At 54.2% G+C, this 27,951-nt stretch overlaps 1 protein-coding gene across 1 annotated transcript in view; it reads left to right on the top strand.

The window, feature by feature from the left end:
* The window catches only part of LOC116740470, a 176,760-nt gene that overhangs the window by 101,368 nt on the left and 47,441 nt on the right, over nt 1–27,951 (top strand). Inside the window, exons 42-52 of the mRNA XM_032606118.1 lie at nt 10,078–10,285; nt 12,899–13,065; nt 14,493–14,605; nt 15,660–15,741; nt 19,098–19,235; nt 21,876–22,038; nt 24,264–24,385; nt 24,970–25,110; nt 26,548–26,661; nt 26,762–26,890; nt 27,516–27,677. Of these exons, the coding sequence (XP_032462009.1) occupies nt 10,078–10,285; nt 12,899–13,065; nt 14,493–14,605; nt 15,660–15,741; nt 19,098–19,235; nt 21,876–22,038; nt 24,264–24,385; nt 24,970–25,110; nt 26,548–26,661; nt 26,762–26,890; nt 27,516–27,677 (1,539 nt within the window). The remainder of the gene's footprint in view (nt 1–10,077; nt 10,286–12,898; nt 13,066–14,492; nt 14,606–15,659; nt 15,742–19,097; nt 19,236–21,875; nt 22,039–24,263; nt 24,386–24,969; nt 25,111–26,547; nt 26,662–26,761; nt 26,891–27,515; nt 27,678–27,951) is intronic.

Raw genomic sequence — 27,951 nt, 5'->3', positions numbered from 1 at the left:
CACACTTAGACAGGGACCCAGAATCCAAGTGTTTCAAGCCAGCCTCTGCCACGGGGAGCTGGGCTGGTGACAGGCATATCTCGGTCTTTCGAGGGAGACAGACCGTGGGGCTCACAGGCACACATGCTGCCCAGGCTGGGGCACAGCACAGCTTAAGTAGCTCTGAGCTCTCGCGGGCCAGGGTGCAGGTGGATAGTAGGTCCTCTCCTTCGAAGGCAAGGCATGGCTGGGAGACCTGAGCACAAGGCCCGGACTCCCTGATCTCCAGCGGGGCCCTGTGGCTCCTGGGCCAAGAGCTGTGGGTGAACTGGACATGGGGCGGCCACTGGGGTTGCCTGCGGACCTTGTCAGTGCTGCCCTGTGGGCAGCTGAGCGGGCAGCTTGTGGTAGGCCTGGCTCAGCTGAGCTCTCAGTCCAGTTGGCTCTGGGGGGCCAGCCAGTGAGCACAGCCCTGAGGACGGCCTGGGGGAGGAGGAGGACAGAGGTTTTTCTGCTCCTGAGGATCTGCTCCGGGACCAGGCAGACATGAGCCTGGAGGTGCTGAGTGGATGCTGCAGGGTATCTGGCCTGGGGCACTGCCTGGGGGTCCTGGGAGCTGGTGCTATGGGCTCACCGCCTGGCTGTCCAGATAGAGGGAACATGGCCTCCTTGGGAGGACTGTTTCTGCCAGCTTCACCTCTGTGAGCGTAAAAGATGCAGTACTTTCATGCCTCCAGCTTGGCAGTGGTAGCAGCTCCACCCAGTATAGGGACCAGAAAATCAGACCAGCAAAACTTCCTGCCCAGACCTGCCACTCACCTGCTGTGTGACTTTTAGCCAGGCGTTAACCTCTCTGAGCCTCAGCCTCGTCATCAGTAAACTGCAGGTGGCAACACCTACCTTACACTGTCGAGCATGAAATGGGCCAGCGCATGTCAGGTGCCATCTCAATTTGGTATCTTCTCTTTTGGCATCGTTTCAGCTACCAGGGAATCATGATCTCATTTTACAGATGTGGAAACTGAGGCTCAGGGAGGTGAAGTCACCTTCCCAAGGTCACACAGTGGCCTGAATGGCAGGAGGGTTAGCCAAGAGAATTGAGGATGAAGATTGAAAGGGTCTTATTGAGCTAGACAGATGGGCTGCCTCCCCCCAGAGGAAACCTAAGACGGAGGGGGCGCGTGGAGTTAGCAGCTACACCTGTGAGAAAGACTCAGGGCTGGGGCGCGAGGGTGACTTCGGCAAAGACTAACTGAGCGGGAAGGTTAGGACAAGAGCCATGAGTGGACAGCCCTTCCCTCTGAGAGCCGTGGTCTGGAATGCCAGGAAAGGGCTGGAAATTGGGCATTCCTTAGTCCTAGAGCAGGTCAGCAACGTCCAGGCGGGAGAATCCGTGGGCTGTGCCCCGTGGGCGGCCACCCCGAGCTCCGTGGCTCCTCTGTGGCCTCCATTTAGCTGTGGTGGGGGTGATACGTGCATTCACCCTGTCGTCAGTGGTGCTGTCCCCACCCCAGGTGGACAGATGAGCACTGGGTGACAGGAAAGGGCTGAGAGCAGCTCCTGGTTCTGTCACGGGTGTGCAGACACTCCAGGACCCCCAGATACACTACTTAGAGATGCAGTGACTTCCATTCGAGGCGTTAAGCGGGACGTGTCCAGACCAGAGAGGTTGAGAGGCCCGAGGTTCCATTATGGAAAAGAGAGGAGGAAACGGGAGAGAGGACCCAGAGGCCTCATGGGGAGCGGGCATCAGGGGCCCTAAAGTGCTCTGAACGGTCGAATTTCTTGACTCCCTGGGAGGCCGGTTTCAGCTCTTCAGAGAGAAGTGCTTCACGTGAGCATCACCTGTTAAGGGGTGGTGGTGGGTGCCCCTGGGGGATGGGGGCTCCCTTAACCACCTGTGGACAGGCAGGCGGTGGACACACTTGGTGGGGTGTTGTAGGGACACCCGCTCGGGCTCACCTTGCCTTTCTTGGCGGCAGAATCCAGCTGTGCTTACCTTGAATGGCTCCTTCCTGGTCCACGCCTTTGGGGCCAGCCTGGCGGCTCAGGTATCTTCTGGGGACACTTTCGCCCGGGCCCACGTCCACACAGCCTGCGGCCGCCGTGCCTGCCTGGACACCAGCCTCCAGCACACATGGCCTCCACTTCAAGCGCTGGGGGTACCCCCCGACAACCACATCCGAGTGTCCGTCGGGGGAGACGAACCCCCCAGGGCCCAGCTGGAGGTGGCCCTGGGCCCATGCACCCTGACTGCCCATGGGGACGTCAGGACAGAGGCCAACACCACACGCAACTGGACCCTGGCCCTGGTGAATCACTGCCCCCTGCTGGAGGTAAGCCCCCACCCCACCGGTCAATGTAGGTTCCCGCCTCCCTCCACAAGTTCTTAACCGCCTGCTGCATGCCCAGCTCTGCACTCAGCATGAGAAACTTTAGTCTTTTTTTGCCGTTGTCACTTGAATTGGGGGACTCGTTGACTACAAAGCTTTGAGCCAAAAATGGGACCAGAACTGAATTTTCTCCCCTTTTGCAAAGGGCCTTCCTGAGACACGGGTTCCCTTCCTTTCTGGGGCTCAAGTTGATTCTGTTCTCACATCTCACTTCCCCCGTTCCTGGGGTTGAGGCTCCGGGAGTGGTACTCGTCAGGCACGTGTGCTGAGTGCCCTCCGAGGCCCCTTCAGTCCTCAGCCCTGGGAGGAAGGGGCTGCTTGTACCCCTCCTTTCATTCCCATCTTGGGTCCCTGCCCCCACGTGGGGTGCGTCCTGGGCCCCAGGGGAGCGAGTTGCTTAAGGTGTCTGCCCTCCAGCCAGTGAACATTGATGTTAGTGATGTATTTCCAATAGCTGGTGCTTTCTCGGTGCCTGGCTCTGGGCTCACAAGTATTAACTTTCTTACATCTCCCAGCAACTTATGATGCTATAAATCAACTCCCATTTTAGAGATGGGTAAGCTGAGGTTGCAGGTTGGAACAACCGAGTTAGTGGTGGAGCCAGAACTTGAGCCCGAACCTCTCCATGGGATACCCTTGGTATCAGTGACCTTGCAGAGGGAGGTGCTGATAGAGTTCAGGCTGTGGGTCCACCGCTGCCCTCTTTGCACCCAGGCCCGTCTCCAGCTCCCCCACCTTGGCTTCTGGAGCTGCCCCTATATCTGACAATTTTCCCCATATTCCAGGCAACTGGAATCCCACAGGCCCTGCACTCCAAGGGCCGCCTGAGCTGGGGACCCTGTGAATTCGACCTGGCCGCAGGCCTCCGCAGTGACCACGGAGACGCCCACCTGCAGCTGGCCCGTACCTGCGGGGCCCAGCCTTCTGCCCTGGGGCACCTGACCCACTCCCTGCCCCTTCTGGGTCGCCTGGGCCTGCCGCCCGGGAGCGCCATCAGCCTGACTGCCCGGCCCGGCCCCCGCACCAGCCACGGCTCCCTGGCCCTCCGGATGGGGCCGTGCCAGCTGCGGGGTGTGCTGGAGCAGCAAGCTGAGAACCATAGCACATGGACACTGGCCACTGAGCCGGGCTGCCCGCTGCTGGAGGTGAGTATGGCGGGCCAGCAAAGTGACTGGAGAGGCAGCTTCCAGAGCCCCTGTCAGCGTGAGGCCTGAGCCTGGCTGACACTCCCGTCCAGGGGCTTCCCAAGACCCCAGCTACTATTTCCCAAAAACCCTGTCGGATACTTGGTTCCTCTTATCACTAATCCCGCATTCCCATTCGGCAGATGAGGAAATCGAGGCTGGGAGAGATTAGAGGCACGCTGTGAAACTAAAGGACCACAGATTCAGAATATAAATTCTGAATATAAACTCTTATAAAATTCTGTCTTCTTAGTAAAATTCTGAGGGCAGGAAGGGAATGAGGGAAGCTGTCCTCAGCTGACAGTGGGGAACAGTCACATCTTGGTTTCATAACCTGTTAAAAACCACAGGCTGGGTTTTATCTGAGCTGAGAGATGGTCTGAGAATTGTTCTGTGATGTTTGGGGGAGGGGAATCCCTGACGCTGGAGTCTGGGTCAGCAGAGAGGACTGGTGCCCTCGTCTCAGTGGGACAGGTCACTCCCCTGTCTCCTGACGGAGCTTCCTGGGCACAGAGACAGGGTCTGGTCCACTCGGCATCCCTGAGCATAGGGCTGGGTGCCCACGGACGCTCTGTCAGTGTTAATCAGGTCAACACAGGATTGGGCCATGAGACAGTCGTGCATCACGGGATAAAGCAGTCTGCCCACTAGAACTTCCTATGATGATGGAAATGTTTCATTATTTGATATCCAGGACAGGAGCTGCCAGCCATGTGTAGCTTAAAATGGATTCACTAGTGCTATAGAAGAACCTGAATTCTTTCTTTTACTTTCTTTTAATTTAAATTGAACCAGCCCCAGTCTGAAGCACAGACTGAAGACAGATCAGGTTCAAACCTTGGCTCTGCTACTTACTAGCTATACGACCCTGGACAATGACTTCGCCTCTTTGAGCTTCAGTTTTCCCGTCTGTGATATGGGGCTATTACCTACCCATTTCAGAGCCATCAGATAGGGTGAAGAGAGAACATTCTTGTGAGTTACTCAGCCTGAGGCTGTGCACGTACTGAGTGTTCTACGATGGACAATTGTTGTGTATTACGATTGCTGCCGCAGTTACGATTGCTGCCGCAGTTTGTCGTTACCGTAATGGGGGAGGGCCACGAGTTGGTAGGCAGGGCTGGAGGGGTAAGAGGGTAGAAGATGGAGAATCAGGGTCACTCCTGATGTGGGACCACCTTCCGACCCCGCTCTCTGCGGTCCTGCAGGGCCTGGGCCTCCCAGCAGGGCTGCAGCTCAGTGGCTCCCTGCAGGCCTCAGGTAGGGAAGCGGAAGCTTCAGGGGTCCTCGCAGCGGCCGGCCAGACTGCCTCCCTGACCTTGGCGGTGGCCCTGCACCCATCCGAGGCCACACTTCGAGCGAAGATGAGGCACACGCTGCTTTCACTGCACTCCATTCCCCCAGAGACCTCGCTGACCGTCCAGCTTGGGTGGGAGGCCGCACACCAGCTGGGCCTGGAGCTGCACGCGGGGGCCTGCGAGCTTTGGGGCAGCGGCGAGCTGCAGCTGGACCCCGGGCTGCAATGGCGGGTGCTGTCCGAGAGCTCCTGCGAGGCCCTGCAGGTAGGTGTGCCAGGGGTGAGCAGGAGGGGTGGGCACCAGAGTCTCCAGGGGACAGGACGGGCCTCCTTTTTGACCACTGCCCAAACCAGAGAGATCGGGTGAACCCTGGAGGGATGGACTCCTCAGATACTTATTGAGGAGCTCCTCTGTGCCCTGGACATACACCCATAAACAAAGCAGATATGAATGCCTGCCTGGGGCAGACTGGCAACCCCCAGAATAAATCACTGAACTGTGGAGTGTATCACACAGTGGTGAGGGCTAAGGGGAGAGAGAAAGTGGGAAAGGGGGGCGTAAAAAGCAGGGCAGATATTGCAATTTTATAGTCGGTCAAGATTGGCCCCAAAGACAGGATGACGTTTGAGCACAGACTTGAAGGAGAGGAGGGAGTAGCATTGTTTTGTGTCTGGGGAAAGGATATTCTAAGTATGGCCAGTGCAAAGGCCCTGAGGCAGGGCTGGAGAGGGAAGGGCATTCTCTAGGACTGGGGTCAGCAACCCATCTCTATAAAAGTTCATATAGTAAATACCTTTGGCTTTGCAGGCCGTTCAGCTGCTGTTGTAACTGCTCGGTGCTGCTCTTGTAGTACAAAGCTCCATAGACAATATGCACTATGTGGGCATGTCTGTGTTCCAATAAAGCTTTATTTACAACAGGCAGTGGGCTGGATGTGGCCTGTGGGCCATTGTTTGCTGACTCCTGTTTTATAAAAAGCCCATGGGGTGGGAGCACACTTGGATTCAGGATCCATCACAGAGGACTGGATAGAAATTGCATGTGGGTGTGAGAAAAAGAGGGGAGTGGATGGCGACTGTGCTTTTGTCATACATGATGAGAGGTCTGGGGCTGCTGTTCTCCGAGTGGGGAGAATGGTGGATGGAGGAGGAGGGTTGGGGAAGTGGTGTCACCAACTCCAGGCCTATTTTGGATGTGTTAAATTTGACAGGGCTCTTAAACGCTCAAGTGGAGATGTTGGGGGCAGCTCTCGAGTCGGGAGGTCGGCTGTGGTCTGGACTGGAGGGCTCCACCTCTAGGTGGTCACATTTAAAGCCACAGACTGGCTGACATGGCTGTGGGGTAGGTGGAGACTAAGCGCTCAGGCTGCAGAGCTGGAGGGATGAGAAGGAAGTGGCCAAGGGTACCAAGAAGAACAGGCCAAGAGGAGGAGAAACGCCAAGGGAGAAGGCTGGGGAGGAAAGGACTCCAAGAGGAGGGAAGGGTTACCAGAGTCGAACGCTGTGTCAGACAGGGAGAGTTGGGCAGCCGACCTGGGTGCTGGGAAGGCTGCCTTTGAGGCCGGGAAGCGCCAGACTCTGAATGGCAATTCTGCCCCGTCTCTGGTGACCTTGAGCAAATCACTGTTCCTCCCTGGGCTTCAGTTTCATCATCATAAACGGGGTGCAAAGGCCTCCTCCTCTCTCAGGATTAGACGAAACCACACTGCCGATGTGCTCTGGGATGTGCTTGCGGGAGCAGCAGAGAGAGTTGCCCACGTGGGCCAGCCTTGCAGGCTGCTTCCTGGACAGGCTCCCGTCTGACTCTTGGGAGCAGGTGTTTGAGTTCTGTGCGCCTGGGAAGGCGGAGGGGATCGGGGAGGAGAGGTGGGGAGATGCACGTTCGCAGCTGCCAGTGGTTGGAAGACTCTTGGCCAGTTGGTTTCACAGGATGTGGTTCTCTTGGGTATAAAGATGCGATCCTCGTAGTTTGGGGAGGTGGAAGGGGGTGGGGGAAGCTCGTTGAACTGTGCAGGGCTACCGATGTGGGGACCTTGGGCACTCTGGGAACCTGATCAAAGTCACAAGCCCACTCCTGTAGAGACTTTCATGGGCACATGCCCCATTTTGTGGTCAGTTCAAGGGGGATTATAGCACCCCTCCCTGATGCCCACTTGGGACCCCACCCTAGTTAAGAAGCCCTGCTTCCATCTCCTTAAACCCCTCCAGGCCCTGGGGGTCCCGGGTCGAGTGGATGGCTCTGGCTACATCATGGTGAACTCCGTGGCTGTGGACGCCCAGGTGCTGGTCACCATGGATGCCAACACACTACGGGGGCTGTTCATTCTCAATACCACCGAGGTGAGGGTGTGGATGGGTGGGGTACCCAGGGTGGCCTGGGAAGGGGTGCTGAGGCCACGTGCCCCCGAGGCCCGAGGAGAAGCATTTGGATACCCGCGGAGCTCCAAAGAGGACCCTGGCACATGAGAGCATCAAGGTCCACGAGTAGAGGAATGAGGCTTCCAAGGAGAAGTCCCTCAGCTGTCCTTTCCCCTTCCTAACTCCCCAGGAGCCACCATTCATACGACTTCTTTAATGTCATGTTCATGGAAGCACACAGCGTGCTCCCTTTTGCATCTGCCTTGTTTTGTTCGACATTATGTTTGTGAGATTCACCCACTCTGTGTTGATTATCCTTTTTCACTGCTGTATAGTATTCCATGGTGTGCCTCTATCACAATTCATCTATCTATCCTATCCATTAGCACTTGGACAGTGTCCGGTTTCTTATTGTGTATAATTTTATTAATCACATACGTGTTTTTATTTTATTTAATAAAATTTTATTTTATTTTATTTAATTTTATTAATCACATACGTGTTTTTATTGTGGTGTAATATGCATAACAGAATTTACCACCTTAACCGCTTTTTAGTACACAGTTCAGCGGTATTAAGTATGTTCACATTTTTGTGCAAACATCACCACCATCCATCTCCAGAACCCTTTTCATCTAGCAAAACTGAAACTCTATACCCACTAAACAATAACTCCTCATTTTCCCCTCCCCCGAGCTCTATTGCTTTCCTTCCTTTTTAAGGCTGAACAGCATAGCTTTGGGTGGATGGACCAGATTTTGCTGATGCATTTATTCATCAGTGGACACTTGGGTTGCTTCCACCCTTTGGCTATTGTTACGAGTGCTGCTATGAACACGGGTGTACAAATATCTCTTCGTGATATCTCACACGAGTCTTGGTTTCTCTTGCTCTATTGTAGACCCAGCAGGAGGTGAACTTGCTGCTCACACACAACCTGCTTCAGCCCTTGGCCCTCCCAGCCCACATCCTGCTGGACCTGACCACCGAGAGGCTCGGGCCCAGCTACAGACACACCCTGCGGGTTGGAGTGGATGGCAGACAGGTGGGGGCTCTGCTGACAGGACCTTGGGGGACTGGGGGCTGTGGGGATGGCCCAGCCCAATGGCCCCAGTCCCACGGTCATCCACCCTGACAGGTGTCCAAGGAGCTGACCTTCACTAGGTGGCCAGAGCACTTCTCCCTAGACTACACGTTCCAGCACAACATCCCCACACTGCAGACGCTGTGGGTGGAGGACAAGCTGGGCCTGCAGGTCAGCCTCAGCAAGTACCAGTGATAGTGGAAATCATTCATTCATTCATTCATTCAACAAACCTTTCTGGAAATACCTCGGAGACAAGGGGATGGTAGAACAAGGTTCGGACCTCCCTCTGAGCCTCAGTCTCCTCATCTGGAAATTGGGGATGCTAATACTCATTTTCCTTGCCCAGCCATGTGCCCCGGGGCTGTTACACACTCTCCTCCTCCAGAGCTCCCCGCGCTCCCAGCAGACCTGGCGCTTGTCCTCAGCCCTCTTTCCCCGTTTTCCACACACACTCCCTTCGTGGGCTCATCCAGTCTCACACCAGTGCCATCTCTGCACTGCCATGTCCCCCATTTCTCCCTCCACTGAACCCCAGACCCGTAGACCCACCTGCCTGCTGTATCTCCACTCAGATGCCTGGCAGGCACCTCCGACTTGACTGTTCCAAACCAGACAGGCCAACACCCCTGACCTGCCCCTCCCCGTCTCCCCATCTCGGCAAATGGCACCTCGTCCATCCTTCCAGTCGTGTAGTCAAACCCTTGAAGTCAACCTGGATTGACCAGCCTCCACCCAGAAGCCCCCCAAGAGTCACCTCATTAGCACAAAAGACTCTCCTATCACCCAGGAAATTCTAAGGGACTTAGGAGCTCCATGTCAGATGCTCCTGTCACCCCCCTCACTCAAGAATTTACAAGGGTACAGGGGCTCTGTGTCAGGACTGGGGTCAAAGACCAAATATTAGCAGGAACCGGGGCAGAGACATCTATATCTACATCTTTCTTCTTATTTCATACCCTTCCTAGCCTCTTCCCAGCTTCCTCTTTTCCATCATCTTCCCATTGTTTGACAGGTGACGCCTTTGACCTTGTCCTGGTCTGTCTCCCACTGCTGGTGTTTAAGCTCCACGGGGTCAGACATTTCTGTCTGTCGTGTGCATGACAGTATCCCTGGGTTTAACAGGGCCCAGCGTGTAGTAGGTGCTCAGTCAGCATCGTTGAATGATGGAGTGACACTTCCCACTTTATAGAGTGGGTGACATAGAGCAGTGAGGGGCCTCGCCACCTGTTGCCACGCACTGCGTGTTCGGCCAGTGATGGCTGCTGTGCTGTCGTGGCTCCAGTGATTAACTTACGTACATATGGTGGGGAGGTTGCGAACTCAAAGGCCTTTGAGGGCCAAGGTGTATATTTTTAACTTTTTGAAAAAATTTTTAAAAGTTTTATTGTTAACTTTTTTATTGTGGCAAAATATGTATTGACCATTTGAACTATTTTAAAGTGTACAATTCAGGGGCATTTAGTACATTCATAAACGTGTGCGACTACTCTCTAATTCAGAATGTTTTCATCGCCACAGATGGGAACGCTGTACCTGGTAGCAGTCACTCCTCAGCAGGCAGAGCCCCTCGCCACCAGCAAAACAGCACACGTGTAGTTGGCCACGTGTAACCCAGTTGTTCCTCCAACCTGCTTCCTTGAAGGGGTCCTGGTTCTTCCCATCCCAGCGGCATGGGCATGGGTGGTACAAAACCCCAGGGTTTGTAGGAGCTGGTGCCAGCTGGGCTGGGCTGATGCTCTCTGTGCAGGGTGGTCCAGCATCTCCTGGGTGTCATTCCAGGTCTCCGTGGACGTTCACGACAGTGACTCTGGCTTTGAGAATTCGGGACGCGTCTCGGCAGGGGCCACGTCTCTGAACTACTCTGTGAGCTGCCATCACCGCGATGGGCGCCTGGAGCTTTCTGGCTGGAGTGAGCACGACAGCCAGGCCCTATGGCAGGCGGGGTTCCCAGCAGAGGCCCGCATCAGCGCCGAGCTGCAGACACGCGGTAAGGCCACCAGGCACTGCCCATGGATGAGAGCTGGCTTCCCCCATGTGGGGACTGCCCGCCAGCCTAAGGCCCAGTTGACCCTGAGCTCCAGGACTAACCAGGACACCCTTGGCCTTGGAGCCGCACTCCTAAGGGAGCGTCTGTTCACTTCCCAGGGCTGCCAAAGCAACGTACCATAAACTGGGTGGCTTAAAACAACAGAAGTTTATTCTCCCGCAGTTCTGGAGGCCAGAAGTCAGAAATCAGGTGTTGTCAGGGCCATGCTCCTTCCAAAGTCTTCAGGGGAAGATCCTTCCTTGCCTCTTCTAGCTCCTGGTGGCCCCAGGTGTTCCTGGGCTTGTGGCTGCAGCACTGCAATCTCTGCCCCTGTGTCTCTGCCTCTTCTCTTCTTTTTATGAGGATGCCAGTCATCGGATGAGGGCCCATCCTAATCTAGCACCTCATCTTGGCTTGATTACCCCTTCAGAGACCCTATTTCCAAATAAGGTCGCATTCACAGGTCAGGGACTTAGGACTTCAACATAATTTTTAGGGGGAAACAGTTTAACCCATATTGGAGGAGGAAGGGAAGATGACAGTGATAAGAGCCACCATTGATGGAATGCTTACTGCATACATACCAGGCAAGTCCTCAATACACAGGAGCTAAGGGAATCTGCTCAGCCATCCCATGCACACCAAGGGAAAGTTGAAGCCCCCAGTGGGGCCTTCAGGCCCTCAGGAGCCAGACCGTAACCTCTGACCTCTCTCCTGGCCCCTGCTCATTCCACTCCTTGATATTCCTCCAGCGCATGAGGCTTGCTTCTGCCTCAGGACCTTTGTACAGGCTGTTTCCCTCTGCCCAGAATGCTCTTCCCCACAGTCACTCTCTCACCTCCTGTGGGTATTTCTCAAATGTCGTCTCCTCAGTGAAGCCTTGCCTGCTCCCCCTATTTATTTGCACCCCCACCTCTCTCCAGCTCTCCCCATCCCTCTCCCTGGCTTTGTCATTCAAACATACTGTGTAACTTACTTTTTAAATATCTTTATTTCTCATTGCCTGTCTTCCACTCACCCCACACTAGAATGTACACTCCACAAGGACGGGGATGATGTTTGTTTGCAGAGTGACAGATAGTAGGTGTTCAATTAATCATCTGTTGAGTGAATGTGTGAACATATGAGAGAGGGGTTAGTAACACCATCCCCGTTCTGCAAGGGAGGAACAGAAGTACAGAGAGGTCGAGTCACTTGTTCCGGGCTACACAGCTGGTTAACGATGAATCCAGGTGGTATGACTCCAGAGCCACCCTCTGACCCCTGTGTAGATTGTGGAGATCAGGATCCCTGTGTGTCCCCGAGTCCCTTGGGTCATCTTCTTCTGGTCTCAAACTCTTCCATCCTCAGCTCTCAGCATCCGGTGGGGTGGGCGGGGGCCTGGATCGGACAGGCGACTGTCTCGGTGTGCGCTGACCTCACAGACTGCTCTGAGGAAGGGTTTGTAGGGGGTGTGGGGGGAAAGTAATAGGACAGTCGTCCCAGGGATAATTTCCACACTCCAGTTGCCCGGGGCCAGGAGGCCTGGTGTGCTGGCCTCCAGCCAGGGTGACCTCTCACCCCCCACCCACTGCCGTCCCAGTCCCTCAGGGGGCGTTTCCTGCCTGGCATCAGCATTCTTGGTGACTTCCCACAATCTGGAACCTCCCCGGGCAAGAGGACTTGGTCCCCTTCACTGTGTGTCCCCTCATTCCTCATGCCCCCCCACACACATAGTAGGTGCACGTGGTTGAACATTGCATAACGAAGGAAGGAAACGACCCCTTCCTGAGACCTACTATGTGCCCCATGCACAGGTGTTCGCAGATGTGGTATCTCAGTTGATCTTGGCAATGTCCCTCAAGGTGGGTGGGCTGTGCCCACTTTATAGGTGAGGAGATTGAGGCTCAGAGCTGCCAGGCTTGTCTGTGTCTGCCAGAGAGGGCCACCCACCCTGCTAGGCCCAAGTGGCAGGTGACAGGGCTGGGCCAGATCCTGGACTCTCCTTTTCTGGAGAGTTTTTACCTGCTGCGAAGATGAGGGGCAGCCCAGCGGGAGGCAGGGGACTGGAAGAGATGCCCCTGTGGGGTGGGAGGGGACAGAGACCCTCCAGCCTGGGCCAGGCAAGCTGCAGGTCAGTATTATTTGATATTGATTTGATATTTGATTGACCCTGAAGAGACGCATCATTGGTTTGTTCATTCCCTCAACAAGTACCGGACACCTATGATGTGTCTGGCTGGGGCTGTGCTAAGTGCTGGGGTTATAGCAGGGAATGAAACAGACTAAAGGCCCTCCCATCATGGAGCTGACCTTCTGGCAGGGGAGAGAGCAGGAAGCGCTGGGAGGTACTTTAGATGGGCAGTCATGGGGGGCTTCTCGGAGGAGTTGTCCTATCAGCAGCGACTCCAGTGAGAGAAGGAACTGGCCAGGCCTAGACTGGGGGACACCTCCTGACAGATGATGTCACTGGGACTCAGAGAGGTGAAACACTTGCCCAGGGTCAATCCCACTGGTATCCTCAGGGTGCGACCCTAAACTGGGAAGGGAGGTGAACCCCAGTCTCTAGCAGCCTTTGCCATTCTCTGCCTTTAGAGACCCAGACCCAGGCCCGTGTGGTCCTCCAAAGTGGGGATGGTGGGATCAGCGTGGACGTGGCAGCCCTGGTGGCCTGGCCGGTGAACGGCCCTCTGGAGCTGGTGGTGAATGTCAGCCACACGGCGCCCGCTCTCCGGAGGCTGGGCCTGCCCTTCGCCAGCCAGGTGAGGAGTGGGTGGCCAGCCTGGGCAGGGGCAGGCTCCCTCCTAATTCTGTCAACTCCCATCCTGTTCCCGGGAACAGAGGACCACTGTGTGCACGATTGACCGGGATGCTCTTGCCTTGTGTCTCTCCAGCACTTTACAGTTTGTAAAGGCTTTATTAATAATAGTAATAATTGTAACCAGTGTCTACTGAGTGACCTCTGTATTCCCAGCTGTGGGGCTGGTGTGGACTGGCCCCCTGCATCTCTGTGTTCCAGTTCCTGATGCTGTGTCCTTTCCGCCCTTCCACTTTTTAATCAAAATCAAAGCTCAGCTTCCATTTGTAGAGCGCCTACTGCGTGCCCGGCACCATTCTAAGGGTTTTATATGCATTGACTCATCACCTGACACCCCAGCGAGAGGCAGAGCGGCACAGTTGTTACGGAATGCCGTCTCCGGAGGTCAGTCCCAGCTCTGCCTTTTGCTGGCTGTGTGGCCTTGGGCAAATTCCTTAACCTCTCTGTGCCCTCCATCTCCTCATCTGTGAAATGGGGATAATAATTGTATTGATAATGTGGGGGTTGTGAGGATGGAGCGAGGAATACCAGTAATGCACCTGGGACGGTGTGTGGCTGGAGCAGATGCTTTAGAAGCTTTTGCTGCTCTGGTGGTGACGGTGATGGTGGTAAGTATAATCATCATCATCTCTGGGTCACACATGAGCGCCTAGGTGACCTGCCCAAGGTCACAGAACAAGTAGACATCAAAATAGGGACTCAGGCTTGGTACGGGGCCCTTCCCTGAGATGCTCGCCGCCAACAACCTCTGAGAAAGGAAATGTGCTGTGGCCCCACTGCATGGCGCCGTGTCCCAGCCACTGTCATTTGGTGTGAACTCACCTTGCTTGGCTGGGCCCTCCCACTCCCCCACGAGTCACAGAGCGCACGCATCAAAGCCTCTTTTCCAGCCTCCTGTTTTGGACTATCCAGCAATCCCCCTGCCCCTCACTGCACTCTCCTGTGGGAGGAGTCCTGGAGGGCCAGGATGTCACTGTTCACAAAGAGGGTCTGTGTCACTGTAACCCACAACGGAGCAGCCCGAGCTCCCTTCTCCCCTGACTTCATCTGAATCCCCTTTTCCTGGCCTCAGGACCGGGTGATGGAAGACCTGTGGGGAGGTCATTCTTTGCCGACGTCAGGGGCGCAGGTCTGCACTGGGGGCCCACAGTAGGCAACCTGGGCTGCAGTAAGGGAGCCAGTCCAGGCCCTGCCCAAGGGTCCTCACCGTCCAAGAGGTTGTTAGATGGGGCCAGGCCTGATGGGCGTCTGCCACGCCGGGCTGGGGGGGACAGGGACATGCTGGGGCTGTGGAGCATGGCCTGGCCTGTGAGGGTCCTCAGGCCCCTACCCTCCCCACACCTCACAGCCTTCCCCCACATCCCTCTTCAGCTCATGTTCTGGGAGCTCTGGACAGAGGAGGAGATGAGTTCTTCCCTGCAGCTGACCTGTGATTCTCAAGCCTGCCTGGTCTTCAACATCCGTGGCCAGAACCGGGCGCTCAGGTGAGGGGTTCTTTACACTCTGGGGGCCCTGAGAGGAGAGGAATGAGTGAGGGAGACCACAGCTGAGCACTCCTGACCTACAGCCCCACTGCACAGGTGTGACAAGGGAGGCTCAGAGAGGCCAAGTGACTTACCCAAGGTCACACAGCTGATAAAATATCTTTGACCTCTGGGGGCAGGGCATGGATGAGGAGTTCTTGGTCTCACAAACTAAATGCATCCCAGGCCTCGGGTACATATTAGTAACTATTACGGCTCTTCAATCCAGGGACCTACTGGGTGCCGGGGTCGGGGGTCTTACAGTCAGATGGAGTCAGGTGGCCAGTGGTTCTCACCTGGGGGCGAGTGTGCCCACCCAGGAGTGTTTGGCAATGTCTGGGGAAATGTCTGGTTGTTACGACTCTGCATGGGATGCTACTGGCTCCTAGCGGGCGGGGGCCAGAGGTGCTGCCAGACTCCTGTAACGCACAGGTCAGCCCACGACACTGAATCGTGTGGCCCAAGGTGTCAGCTGCGCTGAGGTTGAGACACCCTGGTGTAGAGGCACCACCAGGCCAGGACAGCCCCCAGGGCTGGCAGCAGTCGGGAGCCATGAACACCCCAGCCTGAAGAGGCAAGGAAGGGGTGCTGTGTGCACAGGGCTGCTGGGAGGGAGCCCGGGTTTAAATCCCACCGTCTACTCTGCTGAGCCTCCACTGGCCAAGCCCGAGGGGGCCCATCAGTGGGTCTCCAGAAGACGTGCCTCCCGGTACCACCCAGCCCCTGTGCTGAAGGGGAAACTGAGGGACTTGCCCAATGTCCCTGCCCAGGACCAGGCAGAGGCCAAGCTGGGATTCAAACTCAGGTCGCCTGGGAGCAGGCTGCAGCCCCGACCATTACAACCCATGGCCCTCAGGCCTCGGGGCGTGTGAATAGCCCTTTAACGGCTATTCTGCTGCTGTGTTCCTGAGTCTCCACCCCTCTGCTGGGGAGGTTGGCTTGGTCCTGACCCGGCCCTGGAGGCCCTGGACAGGGTGCCCTCAAGCCAGACCTCTCACATCCTCTTTCTTTCCAGCAAAGAGCTGCGGCTCTCAGGCCGGCATCACCTCCCCATCCTCCTAGGCTGCTGCCCCAGCAGAGCCTCAGCCTCAGCCAAGGTAACTGTGTCCCCGCCTCCCTTGAGCTCCTAACTGGTTCCAGATGCCCTGCCCGAGGCGGGTGTGGAGAGTGTTAACACATCCACATCTGTCTGCCGGCTGCACAGGCCCCCGTGGGCGACTCTCGGAAACCCCTGGCTCCAGCTTTCCCAAACAGGCCCAGGTTTACATTCCTGGGCTATAGCCCCTGCGGCCCCCAGCCGGGCCCACGAGACCCTTAGGAGCCAGGGGAGGCTTTGCCCGCCTGGTGCCTGGTGCCACCTCACCCGGCCTGGCACGCTCCCGGTCGCTGGATCAGATGACGCAGCCTTTGAGCTGAGCCAGCATCACCTCCCAGGTGTCCCGTCTGCCTTCCCACGGGTCTTTGCGTGTCTTCGTGCCCTTGTCCACAAATCCCATTTTTACCTGAAACCCCCAGCATCTCCCGCACTCATGCATCTGCCCTGTGTGTAGCATCTGGAGGTCCTGGGGGAAGACAGGAGGACCCATGAGGCCCACGATTCCCCCTCCCTCCGTGTTGCTGCCATTGTTTATTTCTGTCTGCCCCTCTTCTCCAGATCAGGAGATCCTGGAAGGTGCGCCCAGCACCTGGCACAGGGCCCAGTACGTAGTAGGTGCGTGTAGTGAATGAATGAATGAATGAATGAATGAATGACAGGATGTGTAAATGAGTGAGTGATTACAATCACCAGCTGGTCACTTCATTATCCCACCAGCCACCCAGTTTTGTTAAAAGCCCTCCCTGCCCTGGGCCAGGCTGCCTTTGTTTACAGAGCACCTACTGTGTGCCAGGCCCTGTACCCACACATCACACAGAATCTCAGTGCTCCCCAGATTTCACTGCACCATCATTTGGGGAACCTCTTAGTTTTCCCCTAATCTTTATTTTGAATAATTTCCAACCTATAGAAAAGTTATTGTAGGACAGTGGATATTTACCGATCGGTTTTTTCCCCCGCTTTATTGAGATGTAATTGACATACAGCACCGTATAACTTTAACATGTACAGCATACTGATCTGACTTACATCTGTTGTGAAATAACTACAGTAAGTTTAGTCGACATCCATCATCTCATAGAGATACAGAAAAAGAAAAGGAAAAAAAAATTACTTCCTTGTGATGAGAACTCCTAGAATCTCCTCTCTCTCTTTTTTAAATTAAGTTTTATTGGAGTATAGTTGATTTACAATGCTGTGTTACTTTCGGCTGTACAGCAAAGTGAATCAGTTGTACGTATACATATATCCACTCTTTTTTAGATTCTGTTCCCATGTAGGTCATTACAGAGCATTGAGTAGAGTTCCCTGTGCTCTACAGTAGATCCCTATTAGTTATCTATTTTATATACGTGTATATATCAATCCCAATCTCTCAATTTATCCCTCCCCCCCTTTCCTCCTTGGTAATCATAAGCTTGTTTTCTGCATCTGTGACTCTGTTTCTGTTTTGTAAATTGGTTCATTTGTACCTTTCTCTTCTCTTAACCACTTTCAAATGTACCATCCAGCAGGGTTAACTGTAGCCATCCTGTTGTACATACATCCCTGGTATTTATCTTATATCACCAAGTGTTAATATCTTACCACATCTTTCTATTTATACTTACATATGTTATATACATTTGTATATTCGTACACATATTTTCTGTATTATTGTGAGTTAATATTGTTTCTGGAGGCATCTCTTTACTCCTAAATACTGCCGGGAGTATTTCCTATAACAAGGGTATTTTCTTGTATAACACAACAGAATTACAAAATTCAGGAAATTTAACATGTGACATAATACCATTATCGAATATATGGTTCATCATAAAATTTCCCAGTTGTCACAGTCATTCTTTTGCAATAATGTTCTTTCGAGCGGTTTTGTTTTGTTTGTTTTAAATCCAGAATGCAGATCAGGATCATCCAGGGTATTCAGTTTCTTAATCTAGAAATTCAGTTTCTTAATCCGAAATCTCTTTAGTTTCTTAATCTAGAACAGAGGTCTGCAAACTTTTACTGTAAAGGGCCAGATAATAAACATTTTAGCCTTTACACCCAATACCCTCTCTGTCGCAACTACTACCATTGTAACAAAAGAGCAGCGATAGACAGTATGTAAATAAATGGGCATGGTCGTGTTCCAATAAAACTTTATTTACAAAATCAGGCAGTGGGCCAAATTTGGCTCAAAGACTGACCCCTGATCTAGAAATTCTCTTCCCACCGCCTACATTTTATTATTACACTTTTCAGACACTGAAAAATTAAAACAATTTTATAGTGAACACCCACGTACCCATCACCTAGGATTTTTTCATTCATATTTTGCTCTACTTTATCACATAGTTCTCCATCCTTCTTAATTTTTGATGCATTTCAAAGTAAGTTGCTGATATTGATATACTTGCCCCTAAGCATTTCATTGTCATTAACCACATTAAAGAAGAACTCCTGCATTGCACAAGGATTTACTGTGTAGCACAGGGAACTGTATTCAGTATCTTGTAATAACCTATAATGGAAAAGAATCGGAAGCTGTATACCTGAAACTAACACAATATTGTAAATACGCTATAGTTAAGTTTTTAAAAGAACTCCTGCATTGACGACTTTGCAGTGTTCAGGAAGTTGTTTTGCAAAAATCTTCCATTTGAATTTGTCAGATTGTTTGTGTGAGACATGATTCAGGTTGAACGTTTTTGACAGGGGCGTCACTAAATTAAAGATGCTTCTGGAGAGCTCTTAAGAATACCAGTTCTTGACCCAGTTTCCAGAGGCTCTGTTTTTATAGGTCTTGGGTGGGGGCCCAGAATCTATATTTTCGGCAGGTGCCCTAAGTGATTCTGCTATTCAGCCAGCCTGGAAGTTAGCACATTATTTCATATAGTTTTCATATCAACTCATTAATAAGGTAGGTATCATTATCCCAATTTATGTGATAAGAAAGTGAAGGTGGTTATGGAACTAGCTAGAGGTCATTCATTCCATACCTGCTAGAGCCCGAATTGGGGCCCTGGTCTGTTTAATGCAATGCTTGTGTGTTGTCCTCTGCAGTAGACTGCCCCCTGCTGTTCACAATGGTAATACAACTAGAATTCTTGCCTGCCCGCCCCAGGCTGGTAGCTATCTACAAGTCAGTGTTAACAGCATGAAGGGCACAGGGAGATTGTTGTCATGGCCACACCTGGTGGTCTAAACTGAGGTTCAGGACCCTCCCGTCATCAGAGTTTGTCCCATCCAGGGAGCTGTGCGTCTTTCGGGTCCGGGGCTGTGGGAGGCCGAGCTTGCTTACAGAGCCAGCATCTTCCTCAGTGTTCCGTCAGAGACTTGGATGAGGAGATCTGACTTGCTTTTCTTCTGGCCCAGCTACGATACTCTGAGGGTGGAGCCGAGAGCACATTTGCCTTGATGGTGGAGGAGCATCATTTCCACGTTGGCTCCAGGCTGCTGGCTGCTAAGAACAGTCTCACCAACATCATCACGCTGGAACAGACCTTCCCCCAGGTGCGTGGAGGAGGCTAGAGCCAGGGCTAGGGCAGGCTGGGAGGCTCCTGGGGCAGCCCTTTGAGAAAAGAGGAATTGTCCTGGTTCCTGGGAGGATCCAATGTAGGCAGAGCTGTGATATGGGCAAAATTTGCTGGAATGGATTCTCAGCTGGCCTCTGTATCGATCCATCCTCCCTCCTTCCCTCCCCTCCCTCTCTCCCTCCCTCCCTCCCTCTCTCCCTCTCTCCCTTCCTTCCTTCCTTCTTTCCTTCCTTCCACATTATTTATTGAGCATCTACTAGGTGCCAGACCAGACACTATTCCAGAAACTGGGGATGTTGCTTAGAACAGGACTGATGAGTCCTTCCTTCCTCTCATCAAGTGTACAGTCTAGTGGGGAGATTGACCAACAAAAAAAATCAAATAAGAAAATATACCAGATGATGATACATACTATAGAAAAAACAAAATGGGGTGATATGAGTGGGAATTACTGGGGAGCTATTTAGGTGGCCAGGAAAGGCCCCACTAAGGAGATGACATTTGAGTTCGCTGGAGATGACAAGCAAATATCAGCCATTTGAAAATCTGGTGGAAAGAAGATACACAGACGGCCAACAAACACGTGAAAGGATGCTCAGCATCACTAATCACTAGAGAAATGCAAATCACAACTACAGTGAGGTATCACCTCACACCAGTCAGAATGGCCATCACCAAAAAAATCTACGAACAATAAATGCTGGAAAGGGTGTGGAGAAAAGGGAACACTCTTGCACCGTTGGTGGGAATGTAGATTGATACAACCACTACGGAGAACAGTATGGAGGTTCCTTAAAACACTAAAAATAGAAATACCATGTGATCCAGCAATCCCACTACTGGGCATATGCCCTGAGAAAACCATAATTCAAAAAGAGTCATGTACCACAGTGTTCATTGCAGCTCTATTTACAATAGCCAGGACATGGAAGCAACCTACGTGTCCATCAACAGATGAATGGATAAAGAAGATGTGGCACGTATGTACAATGGAATATTACTCAGCCATAAAAAGAAACTGAGTTATTTGTAGTGAGGTAGATGGACCTAGAGTCTGTCATACAGAGTGAAGTAAGTCAGAAAGAGGAAAACAAATACCGTATACTAACACATATATATGGAATCTAAAAAAAAAAAATGGTACTGATGAACCTAGGGGCAGGACAGGAATAAAGACGCAGATGTAGAGAATGGATTTGAGGACACAGGGAGGGGGAAGAGTAAGCTGTGACAAAGAGAGTGGCATGGACATATATACACTACCAAATGTAAAATAGATAGCCAGTGGGAAGCAGCCACATAGCACAGGGAGATCAGCTCGGTGCTTTGTAACCACCTAGAGGAGTGGGATAGGGAGGGTGGGAGGGAGGGAGACGCAAGAGGGAGGGGATATGGGGATATATGTATGCATATAGCTGATTCACTTTGTTATACAGCAGAAACTAACATAACATTGTAAAGCAATTATACTCCAATAAAGATGTTTAAAAAAAAAAGAAGAAAAGAAAAAAGAAAATCTAGTGAAAGAGCATTCCAGGCAGAGGGAACAAGATGTGCAAAGGGCCTGGGCAGGAATGAATTTGACATATTTGAGGAATGGCCACTGGGCTGGAGCAGAGTAAGTGAGGGGGAAATGGTGGGCAGGAGGGGGAATCCAATCATGCAGGGCATGTCAGGCCACAGGGAAGAGTTTGGATTTTATTCTCTCTGAAATTGGACACCTTTTGAGGACACTACCCAAGGGGTGCTTTCAGATTCCTCTGGTTGCTGTGGGCGGGGTGGGGGGGACCTACAGGGGACAGCAGAGACAACAGTGAAGAAGCCGGTGAGCAGGGCCAGAATGATGATGTCTTGGACCGAGGTGGGGGCAGTAGTGATGGGCTTTAGAGACATTTAAGAGTCAGTTCCCCTCGTCCCACCAAAAGTCCCCTCCACCCTCCACCTGTGGCACCCACCAGCAGGGAGAGTGCTCCTTGCTGAGCCTTTGCACAGGCTGTTCCTTCTGCCTAGAATGCCCTTCCCTGCTTATTTTCTTTCTCCCTCTAATATCTTTTGTGGCTACTCTTGTCACTTTGTCCCACCATTTTCTGTCTCTGTGACTGTCTCCCCACCAGCCTGGAGCCCCTGAAGGGCCAAGGCCAGTCTTGGTTATCTTTGTACCCCAACCCCCAGCACTGGGTCAAGGACATAATACGTGCTCACTAAATGTTTGAGAAATCCTACTACCAACTGCAGCAGCCCCACATGGCATTGTCCATGGGTCCAGCCCTGGGCTGAGCACATCACACCCATTATATCACTGAAGTTGGCACTGTTATTCTTACCCCATTTTATACACAAGGAAATGAGGCCCAGAGAGGTTGGGAAACTGGCCCAAGGCCACACAGCTTGGAAGTGGAGCTGAGAGGCGGCTGTCCTCTTTACAGGGGGCGTCGGTCTCCTATGTCACACCCCTTGCACCCCCTCACTCCCCTCCCTTACATTATCTGCCCAGCCCAGTAAACTGTTAGAACTTTGTTTCTTGTGTTTCCTCTTCTGAAAGCTTCTCTCCTTTCCTACCCTCAGCAGGAACATGGGCCGGGTTCCCCTGTGACCCAGCTCCATCTTTCTCTTCCAGCTCCACACCCTTCCTGGGGAGCTGGTCCTGCAGACCTCATACGAGCGAGCCCGTGGCACCCGTGTCCTGCACCACATGGTGCTGTGGGACGGCCAGGAGATGGCCATCAACGGGAGCCTCTCCGGGCCCTTCCTCAAGCCCACCGGGACCCTCAGCCTGCAGGGTGAGTCTCCCAGCGGCTGCAGCAGGGGTGGCCCATTCACCCAGTCACTCAGAGCACCATCATTGAGCACCTGCTTATCCCAGGTGCTGTTCCAGGTGCTGGGGATCCACTGGGAAATAAGATGGCCCAGGTCCCCGCCTTCAGGGAGGCAGGCTGTGAGCAGGGACACATACTGAACAAGATAACGTCAGGGTGTCTCCTAGAGAGAAGGGCTGAGAAAACAAGCAGGGCTTGGTTTGGGGTCCTGGAGCTCCTCCAGGTAGGGTGGTCGGGGAAGGCCTGTCTCAGGAGGTGATGTTTAAGCTGAGCCCCGAGTGACAAGAAGGTGAAGCTCTGGGGAGATCATTGCAGGCAGAAGGAACAGCAGGTGCAAAGGCCCTGGGGTGGGAACAAGCTTTGTGGCTGGAGCAAAAGCAGCAAGGCCAGTATGGCTGGAGTGGACTGAAGGGAGGAGCAGGGGGGAGATGAGGTGGGACAGGTCAGGGGAGCCAGGTCACACAGGATCCCAGGCCCAGACAAGGAGTTGGGGTTTTACCTGAGCGTGTTAAGACAGGAGGGTAGGGCCAGGGCGTGGAAGGTGTGCCAACTCTGAGCATCCCCGAGAGGCTTCAGAGCTGAGGCTGACAGACTGAAGGTTGGCAGGGGAGGTGAGTGCAGCCCCAATGGTGGCACCCGTGACCCCTGCGGCCCTCCAGGAAACAACCCTGTCCCCAAGGGTCTATGCACACAGACTGTCAGTTAGTGTTTGAGGAGCCCCCTTACACAGAGCAGAGCCCGACCTGCTGGCCTGCCAAGCGGGAGACACGGTACAGACCCTGGCCCCGGGGGCACGGCTTGCTGAGTGGCCCAGTGGAGTTCCCCATGATCACGGTTGCCACACATGTGCCCTGCAAGGCAGAGGAAATGAGAAGATCCTCAGCATGCCAAGGCGGTATGTGTATGCCCTTGTGTGCATGTATGAGCGTGTGCATGCTTAGGGGCCCATGGGTGGGCTGAGCAGTCCGTGGACCCTGCCATGTGGTGACAGAGCATAGGAGCCAGCAGGTCAGGGGTGGAGGGAATGAGGGGTGTGTCTCTGTGTGTGGCATGCAAATGTGGTCAGTGCTCCCTGGACTGGTGACCAGATGATGCCTTGAGAACCAGCTAGTGCCACCGTCTCTGGGCACAGCTCCCCAGAGTCTGTGCGGGGACAGGCAGCACCCCTTCCAGAGGGCTCAGAGGGCAGCATGGTGGCTGTTGTCTGCACTGGGGTCTTGGTGGACTCCTGCTCTGGGGGTCTAGGAAGGCAGGACCAGTTGGTTGCCTCACAGGATGGGATCAAGTGGTGCAGGAGGTCAGGGCAGCTGGACTCAGCCTTAAGGGATGAAGGAAGAAAATCTAGGGCAAGGAGACTGTCTGCTGTGAGGCCTCAGCTATGAAGGTACCACCTGTGTCACACCCCAAGGTGGAATGAGATCATAGGGCAGGTGAGTGAGGCCAGGTAGGTGTGGGACATTCAGAGAGGCCTGGGCAACCATGAGTGTGAGGGACCTGAGAGTGATACAAGAAGGAGACTGCATCAGTCAGTTATTTCTGTGTAACAAATGACCCCAAACTCAGTGACTTACAGTAATGAGCATTTATCACTGTTCATGGGCCTGTGGGTCAGCTGGGCAGCTCTTCTGGTCTTACTCACGCATCAAAGTCAGTCCCAAGTTGGGTAGGTGGTGCTGCTGATCTTGGCTGGGCTTTCTAACGCGTTCGGGGGCTGGCTGCCTGTCAGCTGGTCTGGGACAGCCTCGACTGAAACATTCAGGTTCTCCTCTGTGTGGTGTCACCATCCAGCAGGCCAGCCTGGGTTTGTTCTCACAGTGGCTGGGCAGGGATCCCAGAGAGCCAGTGGGAGCTGAGGACTCTTTAGGCCTAGGCTGGGGTTTGCCAGTGTCAACTTCACCACATTCTACAAGCAAATCACAAGGCCAACCCAGGTTCAAGGGCCAGGGAAACAAATTCCACCTCTTGATGGAGGGGGTACAAAGCCTCGTTGCAGGAGTAGAGATTTGGAGTTCTCACGGGGACACTGAGGTACTATACTGAGTGGTATGGGGACCAAATGAGGGTGTAGCTTCTGAATTTTGTGCAGGTTACCTGAGCGTGTGGCCCCAAAGTGGCCCCCTATACCCTCTCGGCCTCGAGCTGATGTCCTCAGCTCACGTTCCCGCCCCTCCCTGTGTCCCTGCCTCCAGGGGAGCTCACCCACCTGCTGCCGCTCCCCCTGCCTCGGCACTGCAGCCTCCGCCTCGCCTCCGAGCATTCGCGACGCAGCCACCAGGATGACCTGGTCGTGGGCTGGGATGGCAAAAACCAGGTAGGCGTCAGGGCTGGAAGGATACCTGGGAAGCCCACCCTGTGGCCTGAGTGGGGCACTTGGGGCCCTGCCCTGCCCGAGGAGCCTTATAGGGCCAACAGGGCTGGGCCCCGGTCCCCAAGGGACCATTGGAAGGGCACTGGGTGGGAGGAGGAAACCTGGGTCCCAGTACCACCTGGGACAGGAAGACCAGTGGCTGACGCATACTGCAGGCCTCTTGTGTGCCAGGCACATCAGCCCCATTTCTAGATGAAATTGAAGCTCAGAGAGGCATGAGGTCTTGCCCAGAGTCACAGAGCTGCTGGAAGGCAGAGCTGGGATTTGAACCCATGAAATGCCTCCAGCCACCACAATGTGTCACTCCCAGTCCCATCTTTGTCATACGCTTGTCCCCATCTGCTTCTCTCCGTGCCTCAACTTACTCCTCTGCAAAATGGGCTGAAGCTCTTGGAGGGCCCCCCACAGTGCTGGGCCAGCAGCCCTCACTCCCATGACCTTGATGAAGAAGGTTGCCTGCACTGGGTGGTGGGGAGGGGGTTGGACTCTCTGGGGGAGCCCTCCCCGTCAGCCTGTCCCCTCCCCAGGTGGTGCTGTCCTCCTCTCTTCGTCTGGGAAAGGGCGAGCTGGCCGCCCACCTGGCCCTGGCTCACCCCTTCAACCTCTCCTGGTGGCGGGCCGAGGCCAGTGGCCTTGCTGAGAGCAGGGGTGGCAGGCAGAGCCGGCAGGTGAGCAGGGAGCATCTGAGGGGCCCTGGATGTAGGGGTCTTGGGGGTTGGTGAGCTGCATGGCTGAGCCCACGGGTGGGGCATCTGGGACCACATGTGGGGGAGGAGGATCCCATTTGTTCATCAGAGACAAGGACATCTCTGGAATCACAGATTCCTGAAGCTTGGAACCCCAAAGGGACCTTCATTCATTCCTTCATCGGTACCTTATTAAGCACCTACTGTGTGCCAGGCAGTGTTGAGGTGCAGACACAGTCCCTGCATTGATAAAGCTCACATTTTAGTGGGAGAAACAGTTACAAGTATGTCCAATTCATCACTGAAGTGTTCGTTTGTTCAGTCAGTCACTGCAGGGGTTTGAGCAGGGCAGCTGGACTCTGCATCTGACTGGGAGGCCTTGGGCAGCTCACAGCACCTCCCTAAGCCTCAGTTTTTTTCTTCTGTGAAATGGAAGACAGTAGGCCAGTGTGTGCCGGGCAAAACAGGCAGAAAGACCAAAACTCGAGCAAATGAATAAATAAAGAAATTAAGAGTTGTGGTAAGCACCATAAAGAAAGTAAGGAGGGTGCTAAGAGAGAGAAACATTGGAGTAGTGGGGGGGCTACTTTAGATGGGGTGGACAGCGAGGGCTTCCTGGAGGAGGTGGTTTGTCAGCTGAGGACCCGCGGATGGGGGGGAGCTGCCTGTGACAAGCTGGAGAAACAGCGCAGTCCAGGCAGGAGGAACAGCAAGCGAAAAGGCCCCGAGGTGGGAACGGGCTGGGTGCTTCAGGAAGAGCCAGAGGCAATTAAGACCAGGACCGAGGACGCGATGGGGCAGGTGACGGGGGAGGTGAGGGCAGGAGAGGGGCAGACCACGCAGGGCCCCTCTCTTGGCTCGGGCTGCCATAGCGAAATAGTACAGGCTGTGTGGCTTAAACCACAGACGTTTATTTCTCACGCTTCTGGAGGCTAGAAGTCCAAGATCAAGGTGCCAGCATTGTCAGGTTCTGGTGAGAGCTCTCTTCCTGGCCTGCAGCCATCTCACTGTGTCTTTACGTGTCGGGGAGAGAGCTCTCTGGGGTCCTTCTTACAAAGACACTAATTCCATCATGACCCCCCCCCCCGCCCCAAACCTCATCTAACCCTAATCACCTCCCAACGGCCCCACTTCCTGATGCTGTCACATTGGGGATTAGGGCTTCAACATATGAACTTGTGGGGTGATGTGAGTCAGTCCACAGCAGCCCCACGAACCCCAATGAGGGACTCCGATTTCATTCTGTCTTTGAGAATGATGAGTCTGGGTGTTGAGAATGAGGAGTTTTCCATCTAAACGCCTCTGGCCTCCCAGCCTGAGCGTGGCTCTAAGCTCTTACGAACGCGAGCCGCAAGAGGAGGCACCGTCTCCACTCCCCATCTCTCTCCTCCGCCCGCCACTGGCCCCATCTCCTTGCAGGTACAGCTTGCCTGGAATGGAGGGCAGCCTGCGACTTTGCAGCTCACCTGGGCCGACAGGTCCTTGGCGCACAGCACCTCCTGGGATGGTTGCGTGGCCACCTCCCCGGGGCAGGTAGGTACTGGCTGCCCTGCTGAGCAGGCACGGGCCTTTCGCTAACTCTGAGCCCTGTGTTGCCCTCCCTCCCCCCAGTCACGTCCTCCATCCTCTTCAGCTCCAGGACACCTGGGGCCTGGGTGCCCTCAGGGCCTGTGGGGCCTTAACACAGACCCCAGCCGTGTTCAGCGAGTGGCTCGATCTCTCCTGGGACGGACGCCGGGTGCAGCAGAACCTGACGTATGAGGTGAGGCCTGGGGGGTTGGGGGTCCCCACCTGCTTCAGGAAGTGCCTGGCTCTGGGGCCCTAGGGTCCTGGGTGTAAGTGTTGGTTGTGCTGTGGATCCCGGGTAACTCATTTCTCCACTGTGAACCTTGGTTTTCTCATCTGTGAAATGGGTGCAGTAATCCTTCCCTGACTGGAGTGTAGTGAGAGCTCCGGGAGGTAAGGAAAGCAAGGCGCCCAGCATGAGGCAAGCACTTGGGGAGCAGACGGGGAAGGAGCTTGTGATGCCAGTGGGCTTCTGGGGAGGGGTGGGGGGAGGTCGGGAGGTCAGGTTTCCAGAGGTGTCAGGGTCAAGGTCTCTCCAGCAGCATCGCCTGCCTGGGGCTCCTGATGGGCTATGGAGAGACAGGGACAGCTAGCCCTGGAAGTCCCCTTGCCCCTTCTGGGTCTCCTTAGGCCCAGCCCCCCTCAGTCTCCCAACAGAAGTCCTGCTCAGAGTGTAAACGGATGCTGTGGGGCCGACCAGGGCTCTGATGGTGGGATTTCTGGCATCTCCCTCCTCTTGTGAGGGTCTCCTGACTGCCGCTGGCCATGGGCACTCTCTCTTCTGGGACGAACCCCCATCCCACGGTGCCTTCTCCTTCCAGAGGCACCAGCCATCCCGCCCAGACAAGATCCGTGCAGAGGCCACACTGGAGCGCGTCCTCACGGCCTCCTGCACCACGCAAAGTTTCCAGGGAGTCATGGAGACTGACTATGCCCACTGGCTGCGCCATTCCCTGCATCTGGGGCTCTGCCACCTGCCCAGGGTGAGTCTGTCCCAGGGAGAGGCCCAGGGACCCTGGTGGTGAGGAGAGAGGAGGGTGCCCGCCCAGGTCAGGGGTGTGAGTGAGGGAGCTGGGTGCCATCATCACAGCTCTGCACATGCCACTGGGCGACCCTGGGCAGGGCTCTCTCCTCTCTGAACATCCAGTGTTTCATCTGAAGGATGGAAGATGCAGTTGGTTCCAGCATGTAGGGTGATTGTGAAATTTAAGATGTGACACTGGGAGAGTGCTCAACGCATAAACAAAAGCTGCTGCT

The sequence above is a fragment of the Phocoena sinus genome, chromosome 15, assembly GCF_008692025.1.
Source record: "Phocoena sinus isolate mPhoSin1 chromosome 15, mPhoSin1.pri, whole genome shotgun sequence".
NCBI lineage: Eukaryota > Metazoa > Chordata > Mammalia > Artiodactyla > Phocoenidae > Phocoena > Phocoena sinus.
Note: the sequence above shows the minus strand (reverse complement) of the source record. Positions and strands in the feature narration are given on the sequence as shown.